Source organism: Oncorhynchus kisutch, linkage group LG26 (assembly GCF_002021735.2).
Source record: "Oncorhynchus kisutch isolate 150728-3 linkage group LG26, Okis_V2, whole genome shotgun sequence".
NCBI classification, from domain to species: Eukaryota; Metazoa; Chordata; class Actinopteri; order Salmoniformes; family Salmonidae; genus Oncorhynchus; species Oncorhynchus kisutch.
The window spans coordinates 23,661,234-23,680,665 of NC_034199.2; the positions used below are offsets into that span (position 1 = coordinate 23,661,234).

At 43.3% G+C, this 19,432-nt stretch overlaps 2 protein-coding genes across 2 annotated transcripts in view; one reads left to right on the top strand and one right to left on the bottom strand.

The window, feature by feature from the left end:
• Positions 1–12,322, bottom strand: part of col4a2 (collagen, type IV, alpha 2) — a 100,742-nt gene extending 88,420 nt beyond the window's left edge. Inside the window, exons 1-3 of the mRNA XM_020461754.2 lie at positions 12,138–12,322; positions 11,648–11,784; positions 11,500–11,551 (exon numbers count right to left, since the gene is read on the bottom strand). Of these exons, the coding sequence (XP_020317343.1) occupies positions 11,500–11,551; positions 11,648–11,715 (120 nt within the window). The 5' untranslated portion in view covers positions 11,716–11,784; positions 12,138–12,322. The remainder of the gene's footprint in view (positions 1–11,499; positions 11,552–11,647; positions 11,785–12,137) is intronic.
• A 108-nt stretch (positions 12,323–12,430) lies between these two features.
• LOC109871011 (collagen alpha-1(IV) chain) overlaps positions 12,431–19,432 on the top strand; it is a 67,070-nt gene continuing 60,068 nt past the window's right edge. Inside the window, exon 1 of the mRNA XM_020461755.2 lies at positions 12,431–12,653. Coding sequence (XP_020317344.1) covers positions 12,582–12,653 — 72 coding nt within the window. The 5' untranslated portion in view covers positions 12,431–12,581. The remainder of the gene's footprint in view (positions 12,654–19,432) is intronic.

A 19,432-nucleotide genomic window follows, 5' to 3' on the forward strand; every position in this document is an offset into this window, starting at 1 on the left:
CTTTATTTAACCAGGTAGGCTAGTTGAGAACAAGTTCTCATTTACAACTGCGACCTGGCCAAGATAAAGCAAAGCAGTGCAACACAAAGTTAGTTACACATGGAATAAACAAGTCAATAATACAATAGAAAAAGTCTATACACAGTGTGTGCAAATGAGGTAGGATAAGGGAGGTAAGGCAATAAATAGGCCATAGTGGCAAAATAATTACAATATAGCAATTAAACACAGGAGTGAAAGATGTGCAGAAGATGAATGTGCAAGTAGAGATACTGGGGTACAAAGGAGCAAAATAAATAAATAACAGTATGTGGATGAGGTAGTTGGATGGGCTATTTACAGATGGGCTATGTACAGGTGCAGTGATCTGTGAGCTGCTCTGACAGCTGGTGCGTAGAGTGTTGGAGGCTATTTTGTAAATGACATCGCCGAAGTCAAGGATCGGTAGGATAGTCCGTTTTATGAGGGTATGTTTGGCAGCATGAGTGAAGGATGCTTTGTTGCGAAATAGGAAGCCGATTCAAGATTTAATTTTGGATTGGAGATGGTTAATGTGAGTCTGGAAGGAGAGTTTACAGTATAACCAGACACCTAGGTATTTGAAGTTGTCCACATATTCTAAGTCAGAACTGTCCAGAGTAGTGATGCTGGACGGGCAGGCAGGTGTGGTCAACGATTGGTTGAAGAGCATGCATTTAGTTTTACTTGCATTTAAGAACAGTTGGAGGCCACGGAAGGAGAGTTGAATGGCATTGAAGCTCGTCTGGAGGTTAGTTAATACAGTGTCCAAAGAAGGGCCAGAAGTATACAGAATGGCGTCGTCTGCGTAGAGGTGGATCAGAGGATTACGAGCAGCAAGGGTGACATCACTGATTTATACAGAGAAGAGAGTCGGCCCGAGAATTGATCCCTGTGGCACCCCCATAGAGACTGCCAGAGGTCCGGACAACAGGCACTCCGATTTGACACAATGAACTCTGTCTGAGAAGTAGTTGGTGAACCAGGCGAGGCAGTCATTTGAGAAACCAAGGATGTTGAGTCTGCCGATAAGAATATGGTGATTGACAGAGTCGAAAGTCTTGGCCAGGTCGATGAATACAGCTGAATAGTATTGTCTCGATTCGATGGCGGTTATGATATCGTTTAGGATCTTGAGCGTGGCTGAGGTACACCCATGACCAGCTCGGAAACCAGATTGCATAGCAGAGAAGGTACGGTGGGATTTGAAATGGTCGGTGATCTGTTTGTTAACTTGGCTTTCGAAGACCTTAGAAAGGCAGGGTAGGATAGATATAGGTCTGTAGCAGTTTGGGTCTAGAGTGTCTCTCCCTTTGAAGAGGGGGATGACCGCGGCAGCTTTCCAATTTTTGGGGATCTCAGACATCTCAGAAAGAGATGTTGAACAGGCTAGTAATAGGGGTTGCAACAATTTTGGCGGATCATTTTAGAAAGAGAGGGTCCAGATTGTCTAGCCCGGTTGATTTGTAGGGGTCCAGATTTTGCAGCTCTTTCAGAACATCAGCTATCTGGATTTGGGTGAAGGAGAAATGGGGGAGGCTTGGGCAAGTTGCTGTGGGGGGTGCAGGGCTGTTGACTGGGGTAGGGGTAGCTAGGTGGAAAGCATGGCCAGCCATAGAGAAATGCTTATTGAAATGTTCAAGTATTGTGGATTTATCGGTGGTGACAGTGTTTCCCAGCCACAGTGCAGTGGGCAGCTGGGAGGAGGAGAATCACATTCTCCATGAACTTTACAGTGTCCCAGAACTTTCTGGAGTTTGTGCTACAGGATGCAAATTTCTGTTTGAGAAAGCTAGCCTTTGCTTTCCTAACTACCTGTGTATATTGGTTCCTAACTTCCCTGAAAAGTTGCATATCGCGGGGCTATTCAATACTAATGCAGAACGCCACAAGATGTTTTTGTGCTGATCAAAGGCAGTCAGGTCTGGAGTGAATCAAGGGCAGTCTGGTCTGGAGTGAATCAAGGGCAGTCAGGTCTGGAGTGAATCAAGGGCAGTCAGGTCTGGAGTGAATCAAGGGCAGTCAGGTCTGGAGTGAATCAAGGGCAGTCAGGTCTGGAATGAATCAAGGGCAGTCAGGTCTGGAGTCAATCTTCAACATGTTTTGGAATGTGATGTTTTGGTTATTTTAGGCCAATTCAATACGCTGATTAAGGACCTTTTTACTAATGAATGTCTTTATTTTATGACCGTGTTTTTCTTTCTGCTTGCATTTTGTATTTTTGTTTTGGGGTGTGTATTTTCTGTCATTTATGTAATTCAGGGATCATCTGTAAAAGAGACCTTGGTCTCAGTATGACTCCCTGATAAAATAAAATAACCCAGCAGTCACAGCAGGACAGACTCATCCTGGTCACTACCACGATCCTCTACTACATGGCCTAGTGGTCACTGTACCTCTTTTTTTGTTACTAGAATACTGCTTTAGGTCAGTTACTATTTTCCTCCTCGAGGACAACTGTTGATTTTGCAGCAGGAGTATTCACATACTACAAGCAGCACTAATGTTAATTGTTATGTAGTTAAGAAGCCAATAATCACTAGAGCAGACTGTTTGCCAGGTTAAAGATTCTACACCCAGAAATATCCTGTTCCTCCACCCACAGAACCCCTGATCAAACACGCTTCCCATCAACTCAGGCAACTGCTTCCCGCCAATATGAGACACATCTGTAAATGTATTCTCCAAATGGAGAATCACAAGACATTCCAAGGGTCCTACTCTGAATATCCTGTTAACATTACTGCCTCCAAACCTTTGCTTCCCTTTGCAGGTAGGTCAAATATAAAACCCCAGTGTGTGTGTGTGTGTGTGTGTGTGTGTGTGTGTGTGTGTGTGTGTGTGTGTGTGTGTGTGTGTGTGTGTGTGTGTGTGTGTGTGTGTGTGTGTGTGTGTGTGTGCGCATTTTCCCTCAACACATTAACCCCAAAAAAGTATGGCATTTCCATGGAGACCAAACAACAGGAAATCATAATGAAATATGATATCCCATTGCATTGTGGTCCATATCCCTGAGGCCTTGGCTTCTGGCACAGTAGGGTCAAACAGTCAAGACTAATGCACATGACCTTGCTCATGTACATAAGGGACTATAGCTCTCCTTATTACCACACCATATCTCAATTAGTGAGATAGAGAGCAGCCTTCTTCCCTATGCAGTCCCACATCTGTTTGGCTACAGAGGAACATAAATTTAATGGTAATAGATGATTAAATCTCACAGGCAAACATCTTAACAAGGAGGCATTGGGGTAAAGCTGGGGGATTTCCGAATATACTAGAATATCGAGAGTGCAGCTGCTGTGATTCCTGGGAAAGAGTTGTACTGTAAGGGGAAAACATTGGTCAGGGAGATCAGATGGGAATGAGATACTAAACAGATGACATGCTATAGGACGTTCTATGGTCAGTTAATATGTCTAAGCATCTAATCCCTCTGTGCTGAATGACTACCGCGCTGTCGCCTTGGCATCCTTAGTAATGAAATGCCTTGAGAAAATTGTGAAAAGTCATATTCTCAGCGTCACCCAGAAGCTCCTCGACTCATTTCAGTTTGCCTGTCAGCCCAGTAGAGGAGTTGATGATGCCATTCTTACTCTCGTCAACATGGTCTACAGAGGGTGCCAAATCCCATGTCAGGGTTTTGTTTGTTGACTTTTATTCTGCCTTCAACACAATCCAGCCTTACATTCTGGCACAGAGACTCATTCGGGACTTCTCCTAAGATGTGGGGCTGGTTTTGTGGCTGTTGGACTTTCTGAGCCAACGGTCACATCGGGTCAAAATAGGTCCCCACGTGTCAAACATATGCAACACCAACACAGGTTCTCCTCAGGGATGTGTTTTGTCCCCACTCCTGTACATCTTGTACACGAACAGTTGTACTAGTTCCCATCCTGACAGACACCTTGTTAAGTTCACTGATGACACTGCCTTGATCAGCCTGTTGCATGATGACGAGGAACACCATGGCCTGCTCCTTTTTTATTTCACCTTTATTTAACCAGGTAGGCTAGTTGAGAACAAGTTCTCATTTACAACTGCGACCTGGCCAAGATAAAGCAAAGCAGTAAATTACTTTGAGTTTGTAAATTACTTTGTAGAGTGTTGTGACGAATCACACTTGGTCCTCAATACCAATAAGACGAAAGAGATGTGCACAGACTTCAGGAAGCATACAACACCTACCTCTGCAACATCTATAAGAGGTCAGAACATAGAGATTGTAGAGGAATAAAAATATATGGGTGTCCTCTTGGAAAATATGCTTCAGAGGAGTAAATGCACAGACCTGATCTAAAGAAAAGAGTCAGAGACTGTACTTTCTCAAAAAGCTGGGATCTTTTAATGTTAATTGTACTATACTGACTCTGTTTTACAAATCTTTCATTGAGAGTATTTTGACTTTTTGTATTGTTTGTTGGTTTGGCAATGTCACTGTCAGCCAGAGAAATATGGTGAGGATTATCACCACAGCAAGCAAGGTACTTGGAGTCAAACGGACAGGCCTGGATGAGATATTTAAGGTCAAGGCCCTCTGCAAGGCTCACAAAATCATTTTAGACCCAAGCCACCCCCTGTATCCGGATATTCAACTACTCTCCTCTGGGCGCAGGTATAGGGAACCCCTCGGCATTTCAAGAACTTTGAACATTTCTTCAAATGCAATCGCAAAAACCATCAAGCTCTATGATGAAACTGGCTCTCATGAGGACGCCACGTGAATGGAAGACCCAGAGTTACCTCTGCTGCAGAGGATAAGTTTGTTAGCGTTATCAGCCTCAGAAATTGCAGCCCAAATAAATAATTCACTGAGTTCAAGTAACAGAAACATCTCAACATCAACTGTTCAGAGGAGACTGGGTGAATCAGGCCTTCATGGTCGAATTGCTGCAAAGAAAACACTACTAAAAGGACACCTAAAAGAAGAAGAGACTTGCTTGGGCCAAGAAACACGAGCAATGGATATTAGACTGGTGGAAATTTGTCCGTCGGTCTCAAATCCAAATTTGAGATTTTTGGGTCCAACTGCCATGTCTTTGTAAGACGGGTGTGGGTGAACGGATGATCTCTGCATGTGTGTTTCCCACTGTAAATCATGAAGGAGGAGGTGTTATGGTGTGGGGGTGCTTTTCTGGTGACACTGTCTGTGATTTTTTTAGAATTCAAGGGGTTATTAACCGTTATGGCTACCACAGCATTTTGCAGCGATACACCATCCCATCTGGTTTGGGCTTAGTGGGACTATCATTTGTTTTTCAACTGGACAATGACCCAACACACCTCCAGGCTGTGTAAGGGCTCTACGACCAAGAAGGAGAGTGATGGAGTGCTGCATTAGATGATGTGACTTCCACAATCCCCCGACCTCAACCAAATTGTGATGATTTGGGATGAGTCGAACCGCAGAGTGAAGGAAAAGCAGCCAACAAGTGCTCAGCATATGTGGGAACTCCTTCAAAACTTTTGGAAAAGTATTCCAGGTGAAGCTGGTTGAGAGAATGCCAAGAGTGTGCAAAAGTATCATCAAGGCTGTTGAAGAATCTCAAATATAAAACATATTTGGATTTGATAAACACTTTTTTTGTTTGCTACATGATTCCATGTGTGTTATTTCATAGTTTTCAAAAAAAATAAAAATTGAATGAGTAGGTGTTCTAAAACTTTTGACCAGTAGTGTATTTATATGATATCATCTACTTTGGCAAGGAATTAATAAATATGATTTTGATATGTATAACATGTATGCTATGTAAAAAGCTTAATAATATTCACCTGACTTAAAATTCTAAAAGGGCACAGTAGCCACATTGACATTCACTGAATCTGAAAAAGTTCCATTGCTGAACTGAACACAGGGTAGTCTTGGATACTGCCTGACCAAAAATAGCCTGTGTTCTGTCCTTGTATCACTGGTATCAGAGGCTTGGCCAGAAGCAGCACAATACACAGAGGGCCTGAGCCATGTCACATGCTTTTCATCAGGCAAAATCTGATAAGAGACTAGGACAACAAGCCTCTTTATCTGACCCAGAAAATCACTTTATGATATTCAATATCTTATTGTAGATCAGAACCCTCAGACCTCCTGACCATATATGGCACAAACATTACTGATCAGGGGCAAACAGTCACTCAGTATCTGGATAATATGTGTGAAATGTTTGATAATATATGTGATATCAACAGATTGGTATTTTCTGGGTGACCTCAAGATTGACTGGCTTTCCTCAAGTTGCCTACTCAAGAAAAAGCTTCAAACTTACAGTGCCTGCAACCTGGTTCAGGTTATCAGTAAACCTACTAGGGTATTTACAAACAGCACAGGAATGAAACCATCCACATGTGTGGATCACATCTTTACTAATGATGCAGAAATCTGCTCCAAAGCAGTATCCAAATCCATTGGATGCAGCTTTTGACATGATCGATTATAATCTGCTGCTGGAAAAATATGTTTTGGCTTTACTGTCGAAACAGAACAAAGGGTGTTCTTTAATGGAAGGCTCTCCAACATAATCCAGGCAGAGTCAGGCATTCCCCATGGCAGCTGTCTAGGCCTCTTACTTTTTTCAATCTTTCCTAATGACCTGCCACTGTCTCTAAGTAAAGCCTGGGTGTCTATGTATGCTGATGACTCAACACTATACACGTCAGCTACCACAGTAAATTAAATCACTGCAACACTTAACAAAGAGCTGCAGTCAGTTTCGGAATGGGTGGGAAGAAATAAGTCAGTTCTAAATATTTTTACAAAACTAAACATCTCATTTGGGACAAATCATTCACTAAACCCTAAACCTCAACTAAATCTTGTAATGAATCACATGGAAATTGATTAAGGTGAGAAGTCTAAACTTCTAATAGTAACCCTGGAGTGTAAACTGTCATGATCAAAATATATTGATGCAATGGTAGCTAAGATGGGGAGAGTTGTGTTCATAATAAAGCGCAGCTCTGTCTTCTTAACAACGCTATTAACAAGGCAGGTCCAACAGGCCTTAGTTTTGTTACACCTGGACTACTGTCCAGTTGTGTGGTCAGGTGCCACAAAGAGGGACTTAGGAAAAATACAATTGGCCCAGAATAGGGAAGAATGGCTGGCCCTTAAATGTATGTGGAGGGCTAACTTGTATTTGTGAGAAGTATTGACATTGAATGCACTGAGCTGTCTGTTTTAAACTACCAGCACACAGCTCAGACACCCATGCATACCCCACAAGACCTGCCACCAGAGGTCTCTTCACAAATCCAGAACAGACTATGGGAGGCGCACAGTACTATACTGAACAAAAATATAATTGCAACATGTAACGTGTTTGTCCCATGTTAAATGAACTGAAATAAAAGATGCCAGAAATGTTCCATAAGCATATAAAACGTATTTCTCTCAAATTTTACAGACACATTTGTTTACATCTCTTAGTGAGCATTTATCCTTCGCCAACATAATGCATCCACCTAACAGGTGTGGCATATCAAAAAGCTGATTAAACAGAATGATCCTTACACAGGCACACCTTGTGCTGGGGACAATAAAAGACCACTTTAAAATGTGCAGTTTTGTCACACATGGTGGTATGAGGGCCTGACTTTCACAGGTGGGGGTTGTGCTTACAGCCCAACACCGTGCAGGACGTTTGGCATTTGCCAGAGAACACCAAGATTGGCAAATTCACCACTGGCGCCCTGTGCTCTTCACAGATGAAAGCAGGTTCACACTGAGCACATGTGACAGATGTGACAGAGTCTGGAGACGCCGTGGAGAACTTTCTGCTGCCTGCAACATCCTCCAGCATGACCGGTTTGGCGGTGGGTCAGTCATGGTGTGGGGTGGCATTTCTTTCGGGGCCGCACAGCCCTCCATGTGCTCGCCAGAGGTAGCCGGACTGCCATTAGGTACCGAGATGAGATCCTCAGACCCCTTGTGAGACCATATGCTGGTGCGGTTGGCCCTGGGTTCCTCCTAATGCAAGACAATGCTAGACCTCATGTGGCTGGAGTGTGTCAGCAGTTCCTGCAAGAGGAAGGCATTGATGCTATGGACTGGCCCGCCCGTTCCCCAGACCTGAATCCAATTGAGCACATCTGGGACATCATGTCTCGCTCCATCCACCAACGTGGCGTTGCACCACAGACTGTCCAGGAGTTGGCGGATGCTTTAGTCCAGGTCTGGGAGGAGATCCCTCAGGAGACCATCCGCCACCTCATCAGGAGCATGCCCAGGCGTTGTAGGGAGGTCATACAGGCACGTGGAGGCCACACACACTACTGAGCCTCATTTTGACTTGTTTTAAGGACATTACATCAAAGTTGGATCAGCCTGTAGTGTGGTTTTCCACTTTAATTTCGAGTGCGACTCCAAATCCAGGCCTCCATGGGTTGATAAATTTGATTTCCATTGATCATTTTTGTGTGATTTTTGTTGTCAGCACATTCAACTATGTAAAGAAAAAAGTATTTAATTTATATTTCATTCATTCAGATCTAGGATGTGTTATTTTAGTGTTCCCTTTATTTTTTTGAGCAGTGTATATACATTACCAGTCAAAAGTTTGGACACACCTACTCATTCAAGGGTTTTCTTTGTTTTTACTATTTTCTACATTGTATAATAATAGTGAAGACATCAAAACTATGAAATAACACATATGGAATCATGTAATAACCAAAAAAGTGTAAAACAAATCAAAATATATTTCAGATTTTTCAAAGTAGCCACCCTTTGCCTTGATGACAGCGTTGCACATTCTTGGCATTCTCTCAACCTGCTTCACCTGCTATGCTTTTCCAACATAGACCAAATACTTATTTTCCACCATAATTTGCAAATAAATTCATTAAAAATCCTACAATCTGATTTTCTGGATTTTTTTTCTTCTCATTTTGTCTGTCATAGTTGAAGTGTACCTATAATGAAAATTACAGGCCTCTCTCACCTTTTTAAGTGGGAGAACTTGCACTATTGGTGGCTGACTAAATACTTTTTTGCCACACTGTATATGCTTAGCACTAGTTGGCTGCTTTTCCTTCACTCTGTGGTCCAACTCATCCCAAACCATCTCAATTGGGTTGAGGTCGGGTGATTGTGGAGGCCAGGTCATCTGATGCAGCATTCCATCACTCTCCTTCTTGGTAAAATAGCTCTTACACAGCCTGGAGATGTTTTGGGTCATTGTCCTGTTGAAAAACAAATGATAGTCCCACTAAGCGCAAACCAGTCTGGATGGCGTATCGCTGCAGAATGCTGTGGTAGCCATGCTGGTTAAGTGTGCCTTGAATTCTAAATAAATCACAGACAGTGTCACCAGCAAAGCACCCCCCCACCATAACACCTCCTCCTCCATGCTTCACGGTGAGAAACACACATGCGGAGATCATTCGTTCACAACCTCTGCGTCTCACAAAGACACGGCAGTTAGAACCAAAAATCTCACACTAGGACTCATCAGACCAAAGGACAGATTTCCACCGGTCTAATGTCCATTTGCTCAAGCAAGTCTCTTCTTATTATTGGTGTCCTTTAGTACTGGTTTCTTTGCAGAAATTTGACCATGAAGGCCTGATTCACACAGTCTCCTCTGATCAGTTGATGTTGAGACGTGTCTGTTACTTGAACTCTGTGAAGCATTTAATTGGGCTGCAATTTCTGAGGCTGGTAAATCTAATGAACTTATCCTCTACAGCAGAGGTAACTCTGGGTCTTCCTTTCCTGTGGCGGTCCTCATGAGAGCCAGTTTCATCATAGCGCTCGATGGTTTTTGCGACTGCACTTGAAGAAACTTTAATAGTTCTTGACATTTTTCGCATTGACTGACCTTCATGTCTTAAAGTAATGATGGACTGTCTTTTCCCTTTCCTTATTTTAGCTGTTCTTGCAATAATATGGACTTGGTCTTTTACCAAATAGAGATATCTTCTGTATACCACCCCTACCTTGTCACAACACAACTGGGCTAATAAAAACAACTCTGAAAAAAATAAATAACAATGTGCACATTTTATGGACATTTTAAAAAGTGTGTAATTATTACATTTTTATGGATTTGATATTCAAAATGTTTCTAGTAAGTGAATATCTCAGAAATAGATTAGTGAGAAAGTAAGAACTTATCAACAAAAAATTGCCCTGCCACAACTATGTTTTTCACCTACTGTACCCATTGACTGTAATGCCATTTGAAAAAAAAGATTTACTTCCTGAAGACCACTACAGTGGACAACATTTTTTTTCATAACATGTTTTTTCTCTCACCCCAAACACTTTGACTTGTGTTACTTGAAAACAAAAGTGCAAATAGCTAACTTTTTTTTGGGGGGGGGGGGGGGGGTCTCATGAGGTTATCAAATCTGACTTATCTATGTGGCCTTCTATGGAAATTGTCTTTCTGGGCCGCATTTTGAGCAGTCGAAACCGTGCGTCTAGACTGGAACCTGCCCCTTGGTTCATTCATACTCGAGGGGGGCATTCCTGCAAATGGAATGCCTATATGCAGGAACGCCCGCAATTGCGGGCTGCAACTATTACCTAGAAATGCTCGAGTTGTGCTGACACGCCCACTGCCTGTAGAAAGTCTGCATCCATAACCGTAAATGTACATGGCACACAACTGTCCCTTCGAAACATATTTATTAGCTGAATGTGTGCTTGGAACTTGAACCTATGCGCAATCGGCCTACTGTACCCTCTTACAGGCTGACCACACTGTTCGCGTTGCGTGCGCGAGAGTTGCAAAATACATTTTGTTATTCAATTATTGCACCCGCACTGCTCCCGTGTGCCAGTGTCTGCAGTGTCTGCGTTGCCAAGGGATAAAATAGAAATCAGTTCTATTTCTGACGCAGATCGTGCTGCAAGTCCTGCCTCTACCATCTCCTCATTGGTTTATAGAAGCAGGTACCCAGGTGCCATCTCCTCATTGGTTTCACCCACGTGGGTGACTGAAAGACGAACAAGGTCAGTGGTGGTAATGCACCTAATTTATGAAAGTTGCCAACGCAATATAAAGTCAAGAGAAGAAAAGGCCTGGAAGGAGGAGAGAAGACTAGAAATGATTCGGTTGACTGTTTTATGTATGGATTAATTGGCGGAGTAGAGGACCTTGTGCATTTCAGGTAAAATAACAACTCAATGTTTATATCCCAGGACAAATTAGCTAGCAACAGCAAGCTAGCTAAATAGGACAAATTAACTAGCAAGTGCAAGCTAACTAGCTAAATTGCCATAAATGTTTAATGCTTTTCGACCTGTCACCAAATGAATATAATTGGTTCAGTGTTTGTTTTGATATTTTAACCTGCGTGTCCTGATCGCGTTTGGTATAGGGGTACAAAATAAATGTATGCACGATGGCGCATGCGCGCAGCCGGTTTGGGTTCCGTGTTATGCATATGCTAATAGCGCAATTTAAACCATTCAAATGATAGGTCGACGACTTGTCAACAATACCCCCCTCATGATGAGTTGAAAATAAAACTTACTGCGTCAACTCCTGCTGCTAGGATGGCCACGGAAAGACATAGAAACAGAAACCTACAAGAAAGGGGAGAGTATTACACATTTAATATACACTTTACACGGACAATTGCTTCACATAACCGGGCCCACTGAGCACACAATGTCACTTACTTCAGGTTCTTCAGTTCAATCCGGTGTCTTGTCTGCATTGTCCCGCTCATCCGAACTTCAAACTTCATTATTACTGGGCCTATCTTCTTCTCCAGGTGTGACTGCCCTAATGCATATCGGGTGTGCCACGAACGAAACTGAGACAAAAAAAATGCAATTTATTTGTTGAACTGGACATTATAAAATTACATTTAGAATATAAAAATGTTTGACACCGTTCGCCCCAAGCGTGCGTAAACGTTTGTGAAAGGTACCTATTTTTGGTGGACAATATTATTCAATGAATTGATTTACACATGATATTCATATACAAATGGATGTAGTTAGAAATAGCCTTCAAGAATGGTTGGATTTGGAAAGCGACTTTGTAGGCTTTACGCCTGGGTTGTCATACCCCTGTAGGCTATTAACAATGGAAATGGCAAAACAACATAATACCTCTAGTCTGTAGCTATTGAATGAGACAACAATTAGCACAAAAAGCACTTACAGTCGTTGTGTGCACTCTTCCTGGGACGTGTTGCGCTGTCGGGGAAGAGTCTCGCGGCAAGAACTCAAATCACCGCACAGTTGTCCCGGTCGCCCGCTCACCACACTATCCTCAAATATACAGACAAAATTACCAAAAGACTGAGGGCAGTCTTTATCCTGTCTTTATCCTAACAGTCAAAAGTTGAAGTGGTCCTTTGTAACAGGGCTGTGTCCGTGCGTATGGGTGAGGGTGGTCGTTAATAGGGGGTGGGGTGGACGAGAAACAAGAGCAAGTTGCATTGCTCAGAAGCTCACAACGTCTTGGGCAAAGATGCAGCCCAACGCACTGCACATGATCTGCTGGTGATCTACATTCCCCCTGAAGAACAAGAACGTTTCAACAAGTGGTCTTTAGTGGGCATTCGGCACAGTTGTACATACGTTTCCATTGCACCCCATCTCAATGATGGTCCATAGTGGTACGCTGGTTCTGTTGGTGGCTGTATCCTACACTATATTTCGGACAGAGGCTAAGGTAAGGGCAATTTAACTAACTTTTTTAATTAACATGTACAAACTGTATTATGTTACTACTATCTATGTGTCAACTTGAGAAGTAGGCTATAAATTGTGTGTTTAGAGTTTGTCGTTTAGTGAGGCACACTCATGGTGAGCTCCATGTCTCTCCAAGACTCAGCAGTGACCAGTGAGTGCGTGTGTTATGTTGTAAAATGTATTGAAACGTATCACTTTCTAATATTGCAATATATAGAGCTATGCAGTAGTTGTGAAAATAGCCAAATATTGTCATGTCCAAACTCAGGGTAGCAAATTCTTAGGACTTATCACCATTTATCAGGATCATATTGGACATCCAATGAATGCTTCAGAATTACAATTAAAAACATAGACAGATTTTCTTTGGATTTTTATGTAAAAAACAAACACAATTTAAATACGTGCTCCGAATATATAAACATATTCATTATATTTTGGTTATTAAAATAATTACATTAGACATCATGATACTCTGAATGTAATTGATTCACTTTCACAACACATGCTGCTCTGACTTATTCTGGCATCCTACCTCCAGAGCCAGGCAGCATGGTCAGTCACAGGGTTTAATGTGGGTCTGAGAATCTCTACAGAGACATTATTCTGTTCGGAGCGTTCCGTTCTGTCTGTTTTTGACAGTAGCTTACATGCAGCTCAGTGACGAGTAAAACTGTATTTTATATTACAGTAAACCTAATGTAATATAAATATGGTATCATTATTTAGATATCAGTCACATTAAAAGATAATTCAAAAGGTTCAATAAATAAACAATGAAATCAGTCAAAGTAAAAAGGGGGAGAAGGGAAATCAATGCATATTTCTTGGATGTTTGCTTTCATTTCGCAGTGTGAGTGAATCTAGCTTGAGATTGGGGTTTTTGCTTGAGTGGTTGGTATGGTTATATGGTTGACAGTCTGTCTGTGTCCTTTTGTTGGGGCAGGAGAAGGGGTGGGGTCTGGGCTTGCAGCAGTTGGGTAGGGTGGCAGTTAATTTGGCCGCTGCTGTATCCAGGGTTGGCGAAGGGGTTGATGCTGGGTCTGGTGTTGGGACTGGGCCCCCGAGAACCAGGATCCAGGAAAACAAGGGGCTGGTGCTGGGTCGGGATCTGGGTCTGTAGAGCAGGGGGAAGGACAACCTGAGGAGCAAACAGACACACAAGGAAGCCCTAGACCCGGAGATCAGTGGTGGCATTTCCCTGTGGCCTGCTCTCTCCGGGTGAAGGTCTGATGTTTGATCTCATCTAGTGGTCTGGTGCTGGTACTGGATATCGGGAACTGGGTTGGTGCTGGTATTGTGACTGGGCCTGCAGAGGGGAGGAAGAACAACCTGATGATTAAGCAGGCACACAAGGTAACAGGGACACAGGCACTCCCCTGTGGTCCGCCCACTCCGGGTGAAGGTCTGATGTTTGGTGCTCCGACTGGGCCTCCAGAGGGGAGGAAGGACAACCTGATGATCAAGCAAGCACACAAGGCAGCCCCTAGACCTGGAGGTCAGTGGTGGTACTCCCCTGTGGTCTGCTCCCTCTGGGTGAAGAATAGATGTTTGGTCCTTCCTCTGCGCCTCGTCTGGTGTTTTAGTGCTGGGACTGGTGCTGGATCTGCAGAGGGGAGGAAGTGAGCAGACACACCTGGAAGCCAGTGACTCAGAGGTTAATGGAGGCAGTCCCCTGTGGTCAGGTCGCTCCAGCCGTAGGTTGGTATCTTTAAGGCAGTGTTTCCCAAACTCGGTCCCCTGGACCCCAAGGGGTGCTTGCTTTTTTGTTTTGTTGCCCAAGCCCTACACAGCAGATTCAAATAATCAACTAATCATCAAGCTTTGATTATTTGAGTCTTCTGTGTTGTGCTAGGGCAAACCAATGTAACGTGCACCCCTTGGGGTCCTGAAGACCGAGTTTGGGAAACACTGCTTTAAGGGTTTCCTTCCTCAGCGCCCTTGTTGTGGTGGTGTTCTCTGAGTCTGGTCTGGTCTCTCCTTCTGTTGAACTGCTCCGGATGGTTGGCGGTTGTATGGTCCTGGTCTGGATGGTGGCCTGAGAAGGGCAGATGGGGAAAAGTAGGGGAAGAGGGCTCTGGGCCAGGGGGTAGAGGAAGTAAAGCCAAGCCACGGCAGCGTGTGAATATGTACTGTATGTTCATATGGCATACCTACTTCTGTATCGCTGTGCTTTTTTAATAGTTTGTAAATGAACTCTAAGCTTTCAGAAATGTATTTAACTATATAGAAGCCTGTGATCAGTTAATTTGTGTGTCAGTGTATATCTATATCAGCTGCAAGTGTCTGCACCATCCAACACTTCACTTCCCTACACTGACAGACAGCTCACATTGCATTTCTCTGTTACCTCTTAAATGTCCAGTGTGTCTTTTATCACAGCCCGGCTGTGCTCTGGTAATGTGTAGAGAATGCTGAACATGCAGCCCCCTCACCTCCCCTCCCATCCATAGGGACATGTCTATACATTTTCATTAGCTGGGAAGGCAGTGGTATATGGATGGTTAGGAGAGTATCACTGTCAAGACATAGACTGTTTGGATAGGTTGACTGGAGCCATAACTCCCCTATCTACTTGAAAGAAGGTTTAGAAAGGATAGAGGGCAGACATGTACATCAATTACAGTGTTATTCGTCTATTAGTACTTAAAGGGACACTTCAGGGTTCTGGCCCTTTATCTACTACCCCAGAGTCAGATGAACACATCCAGTATGAAGTTAAAGGTAGTTTCATGAGCCAATGCTAACTAGTGTTAGCACAATTCCTGGATGTCTATGGTATCTGCTAGCATGCTAGCAGTTACCACAGACTTTCAGTCATTGAGCTACTGCTAGTTAGCAACTTCCTTCAAACTGAATGGAGAGACATAAAAATGGTGTCCACGAGTTCATCTGACTCTGGGGAAGTAGATAAAGTGCCTCATTGCCAACATCCTGAAGTATCCCTTTAACACTGCATTTACATTTTTGATAAGAAGAAATAAGTCAATCTGTCCCACAGATTGATCTCTGTGTGTGTGTGTTTGTAGCACCCATGCATGTGGGTTTGTAGCAAGGTTGTTATAATTTTGTGATTCAATAATTGTTTTTATTTCTATTAGTTAGATTTGTATTTTAAATGCAGTTGCAGTTAGTTTTCAGACTTGATTTACTGGTTTTTGTTTAGTTTCTTTGTGATACATATATTTAGATCGTTTTTAGTGTTGGGGACAGAAAGTAGCTTATGCATGGGGGGGCTAGGAGTCATTTATGCGTTGTAGGCCTATAGTACATTTTTTGGGATGTCACTTCTTGCCACTTGCAGTCAGTTAAAGTAATAAGGTGATGGGCCAGGATCATAGACTTGGATAGATATAACATCTCTGTACCTGTGTCATAATGCCGTCTGGGGAGACATTGAGGCCATCTCATCATGAAATAGTACATTTTCTTCTTCACAAGTAAAATTAATTGGCTGATCCCTCCTGATGACCCATCTGTCACCACTCATGCCAACCACGTCATCAGGAGGGATCAGCCAATGATCAGCCAAAAACACAGACTTTTGGTCACTATAGGTCTCCACACAACTCCATGGCCAGGACATAGGTTTGGTTAGGTTTAAATTCTAAAGCAATCTTAATGTGACTTGGATTCAAAGGATAAGTGCCTAGACTGGTGCAAGAAATATGGTACAAGGAAACTCTTTGCCCATGTTTACACCAATCCAATGCTTTTTTAAACGTTGGTAGTAGATGTAAGAATAATCAGGTTCAACAAATGAAGTTATGGCACATTTAACCTGTTTCTGTAATATTAATCATGTATCACTGACTAACCTCTTCGGTTTAATAACAACAGCTGCAGCAAAAACATAATCAACACAACACTTCTTCACAAATCTATCAGTTGACAGCCAGCCAGCTTGTGTGTGTGTGTGTTCTGTTCAACCAAACAAGATTTTCTGGTTTATCTTCAAGCAGACCCTGAGTTCCAGAGAGGTGGTCCTTTGTTTTCTCAAGACTGATGACAGGCTGAATATTCCCTCCACGAACGCTTGGGATGACCTCAGACACAATATTTGGTGTGAATATTTGGTGCGAGGAAGCTATAATTCTGAATAACAGTGGTCGAGATGCTTGCTGAATTCAACATCTTGCGGGATTCCTGCTGCTTTCACGGCTGTACTCTCTGATTTGCTGAAGTACACAAGACTCCCTCATCAGTGGCTCCATCTCTGTTGAGCAAAGTGCCAGAGACGCACTTGGGTCCATATGGCAAGCTGCTGCAGGGGTTGGATCGAAGTTGGCTGCCAGAGAATTCTGTATGCATGCGAAGCGCTCACACAGTGACTTCAGGAGGACCTGTGCCAACTGTTTTGCAACAGTAGATGACTGCAAGTGTGCCTCAAGGTTGAGAAGACACGGCACCACATCAGACAGATTGAAGTTGGTCGGTGTGGATTGCGAACGGCTTCAGCAACTTCACAAGCTGCGCTAGCTTAGCCGAGTCGCTGGTCAGCAAGTTGGTCGGAGTGGATTGCGAACAGCTCTAGCAGCTTCTCAAGTTGCTCTAGCTTGGCCCAGTTGCGCTCTGTGCTCACCCTCTGATTTCTTTCCTGTTAGCTAGTGATAGTGATGCACAAGCTAGACCAATTTGAAACAACAGCATCTACTGATCGCATCAAAAAAATATACCTGCAATAGAGCATGTTGGGAAATATGATAATGATTGCTTTTGGCTTAACACTGGTTATTAACACTAACACATTGGTTATTTTACACAAATGAGTGTTAACTTACACTTACAGAGTTAATTTAACACCTGAAACTAAAAATGTTACACTGAAAACTTTCCCAGAAATACTCATGTTGGAATTCTGGTCTGTGATTGAGAACGACTGATAAACAGAGAAGAGAGAAGAGAGGGAGGAAGAAGAGGATGAGGGGAGCTTGGAGAAAAACATGTATGCTAGAAGTTTCCTATGAGCCTAAAAAAATATCTAGAGAAATAATGAGTTAGCGCTGATGTACTTGCTAGTTAAGTGAATGAACCGTAAAACCACAACTAACCACAAGGCATACCATGCTAATATGGGCCTTTTTAAATCAGTGTGTGTGTGTGTTTGGAAGGAGGACAGTAGGACACCGTACATCTGGACAGACTACCCCCCAGAGATTTAGAGGGCTGAGGAGAGGTGGAAGAGGGAGAGGGGTAAGAGGGAGAGGGGTGGCGAAAGGAAAGGGGAAGGAAAAGTGAACGTGGGTGTGAGAAAAAACATTTGGCAGAAATTCTGTTGAATTTGATAGTGTTGCTGATTGGATGACACCATGGGAATCGAGAAAGAAAGAGCTAGAAAGAGTGAGGGAGAGAGTGAAGAGTTGCAACATTTTCTGCTCATCTGGATCTGCAGTATGGATTTACGTAAAGTGTTCCGACCCACCCGCGGGAGCTGTGTTTGGATCAACAGCAGGAAGCTTGCGATCCCGCCAGATGTTCTCTCCATACGCCCGTCGAGAATAACATAGTCAATAGATAAACAGATTTCTGTCTGAGGAACATTGGGCCTTTCAAAACAATTACGTATTTAGGATGCTCTATTTTGGGGTGGAAAAAAACCGACCTGGCCTGAAATATTGTGCCATAAGTTTGTCTTTCTCTCACATGTGTGTCCTGCCTTTAGGTTAATGTAAGTCCTGTGATACTGGTCAGTGGCTTGACTGTGCTCCAGCTGTGTTCTTTTTTCCTGTGTGTGTTTATCGCTTGTTTCTTGAGAGGGAAAAGACCTTGCTACTTACGTGCCTCCGGTTTGGTCTCCCTCTCAATCAGTGAGGCTAACACACACGCATATACTTACAAATCCTCTCTCCCTGGGCGGTCATGGTCAGTCAGGCCAGTGAGTCATCAGTCTCAGGAGGATGAACAGATTACTGGGTGGAAAAGACGTGTGGGATGGGGGGATTGGGAGAGTGGTGGGAATTGAAGATGAACTCCTCAGTGATTTCTATTCTTTCCTCCTGTTTGGATCATGGTGTTCCCGAGGTCTTCCCAAGGGAGGAAGGCTGGAATGCCGAGAGGGAGGTAGCGGCACTTACTGCTGTTTATCTTCCTGCTCCACCGTGTGTGTGTGTGTGTGTGTGTGTGAGTGTGATTGTGATTGTTTGCTAATGTAGATTGTTGGTTGAGAAGATCAGAGATCAGGGAACTAACCTCCAACAGACAGTATTGATATTATTTGGGGAAGTTTTATTAGTCGTAATGTACGGGATACATATGCTATACACCGTCCAAAGAAATGCTTACACACAGGTCACAGAAACAGCATATGCCTGACACCTGACTCCCCCATTGTAAAAATGCCTACATTTGTAGGAGGTGTTCGTGTGTGTAGTGTATGTGTTTTCATAGGGATCCCTGGGTGGGCTACTCCCAAGTTAATGCTCCTCTGCCCTCATTCTTCGAGTGTGTCAGGTATGCCCCTCTGTGTGTGTTCCTTCTCTGTGCCAGGCAGGGAGAGGATTAGATGATGGATAAGCACAGCGAAACCCCTCTATTCAGCCTGGTTTAAAGCTCAGTCTGATCTGCCATGGTACCACTAAAGCACATCTAGTTTTTTTTCCTCTGTCTCTCTCCCACACAGACTGACAATAGAAATACCTGCCTCTCTGTCTTCTCCCACATTATTAATTCTATACAGTTTATCAGTAATGTATTTAATATCACATATCCCAACTGCAGATCCACTCCATATGCAATTGGCCTTATCCATAGGATTCCATA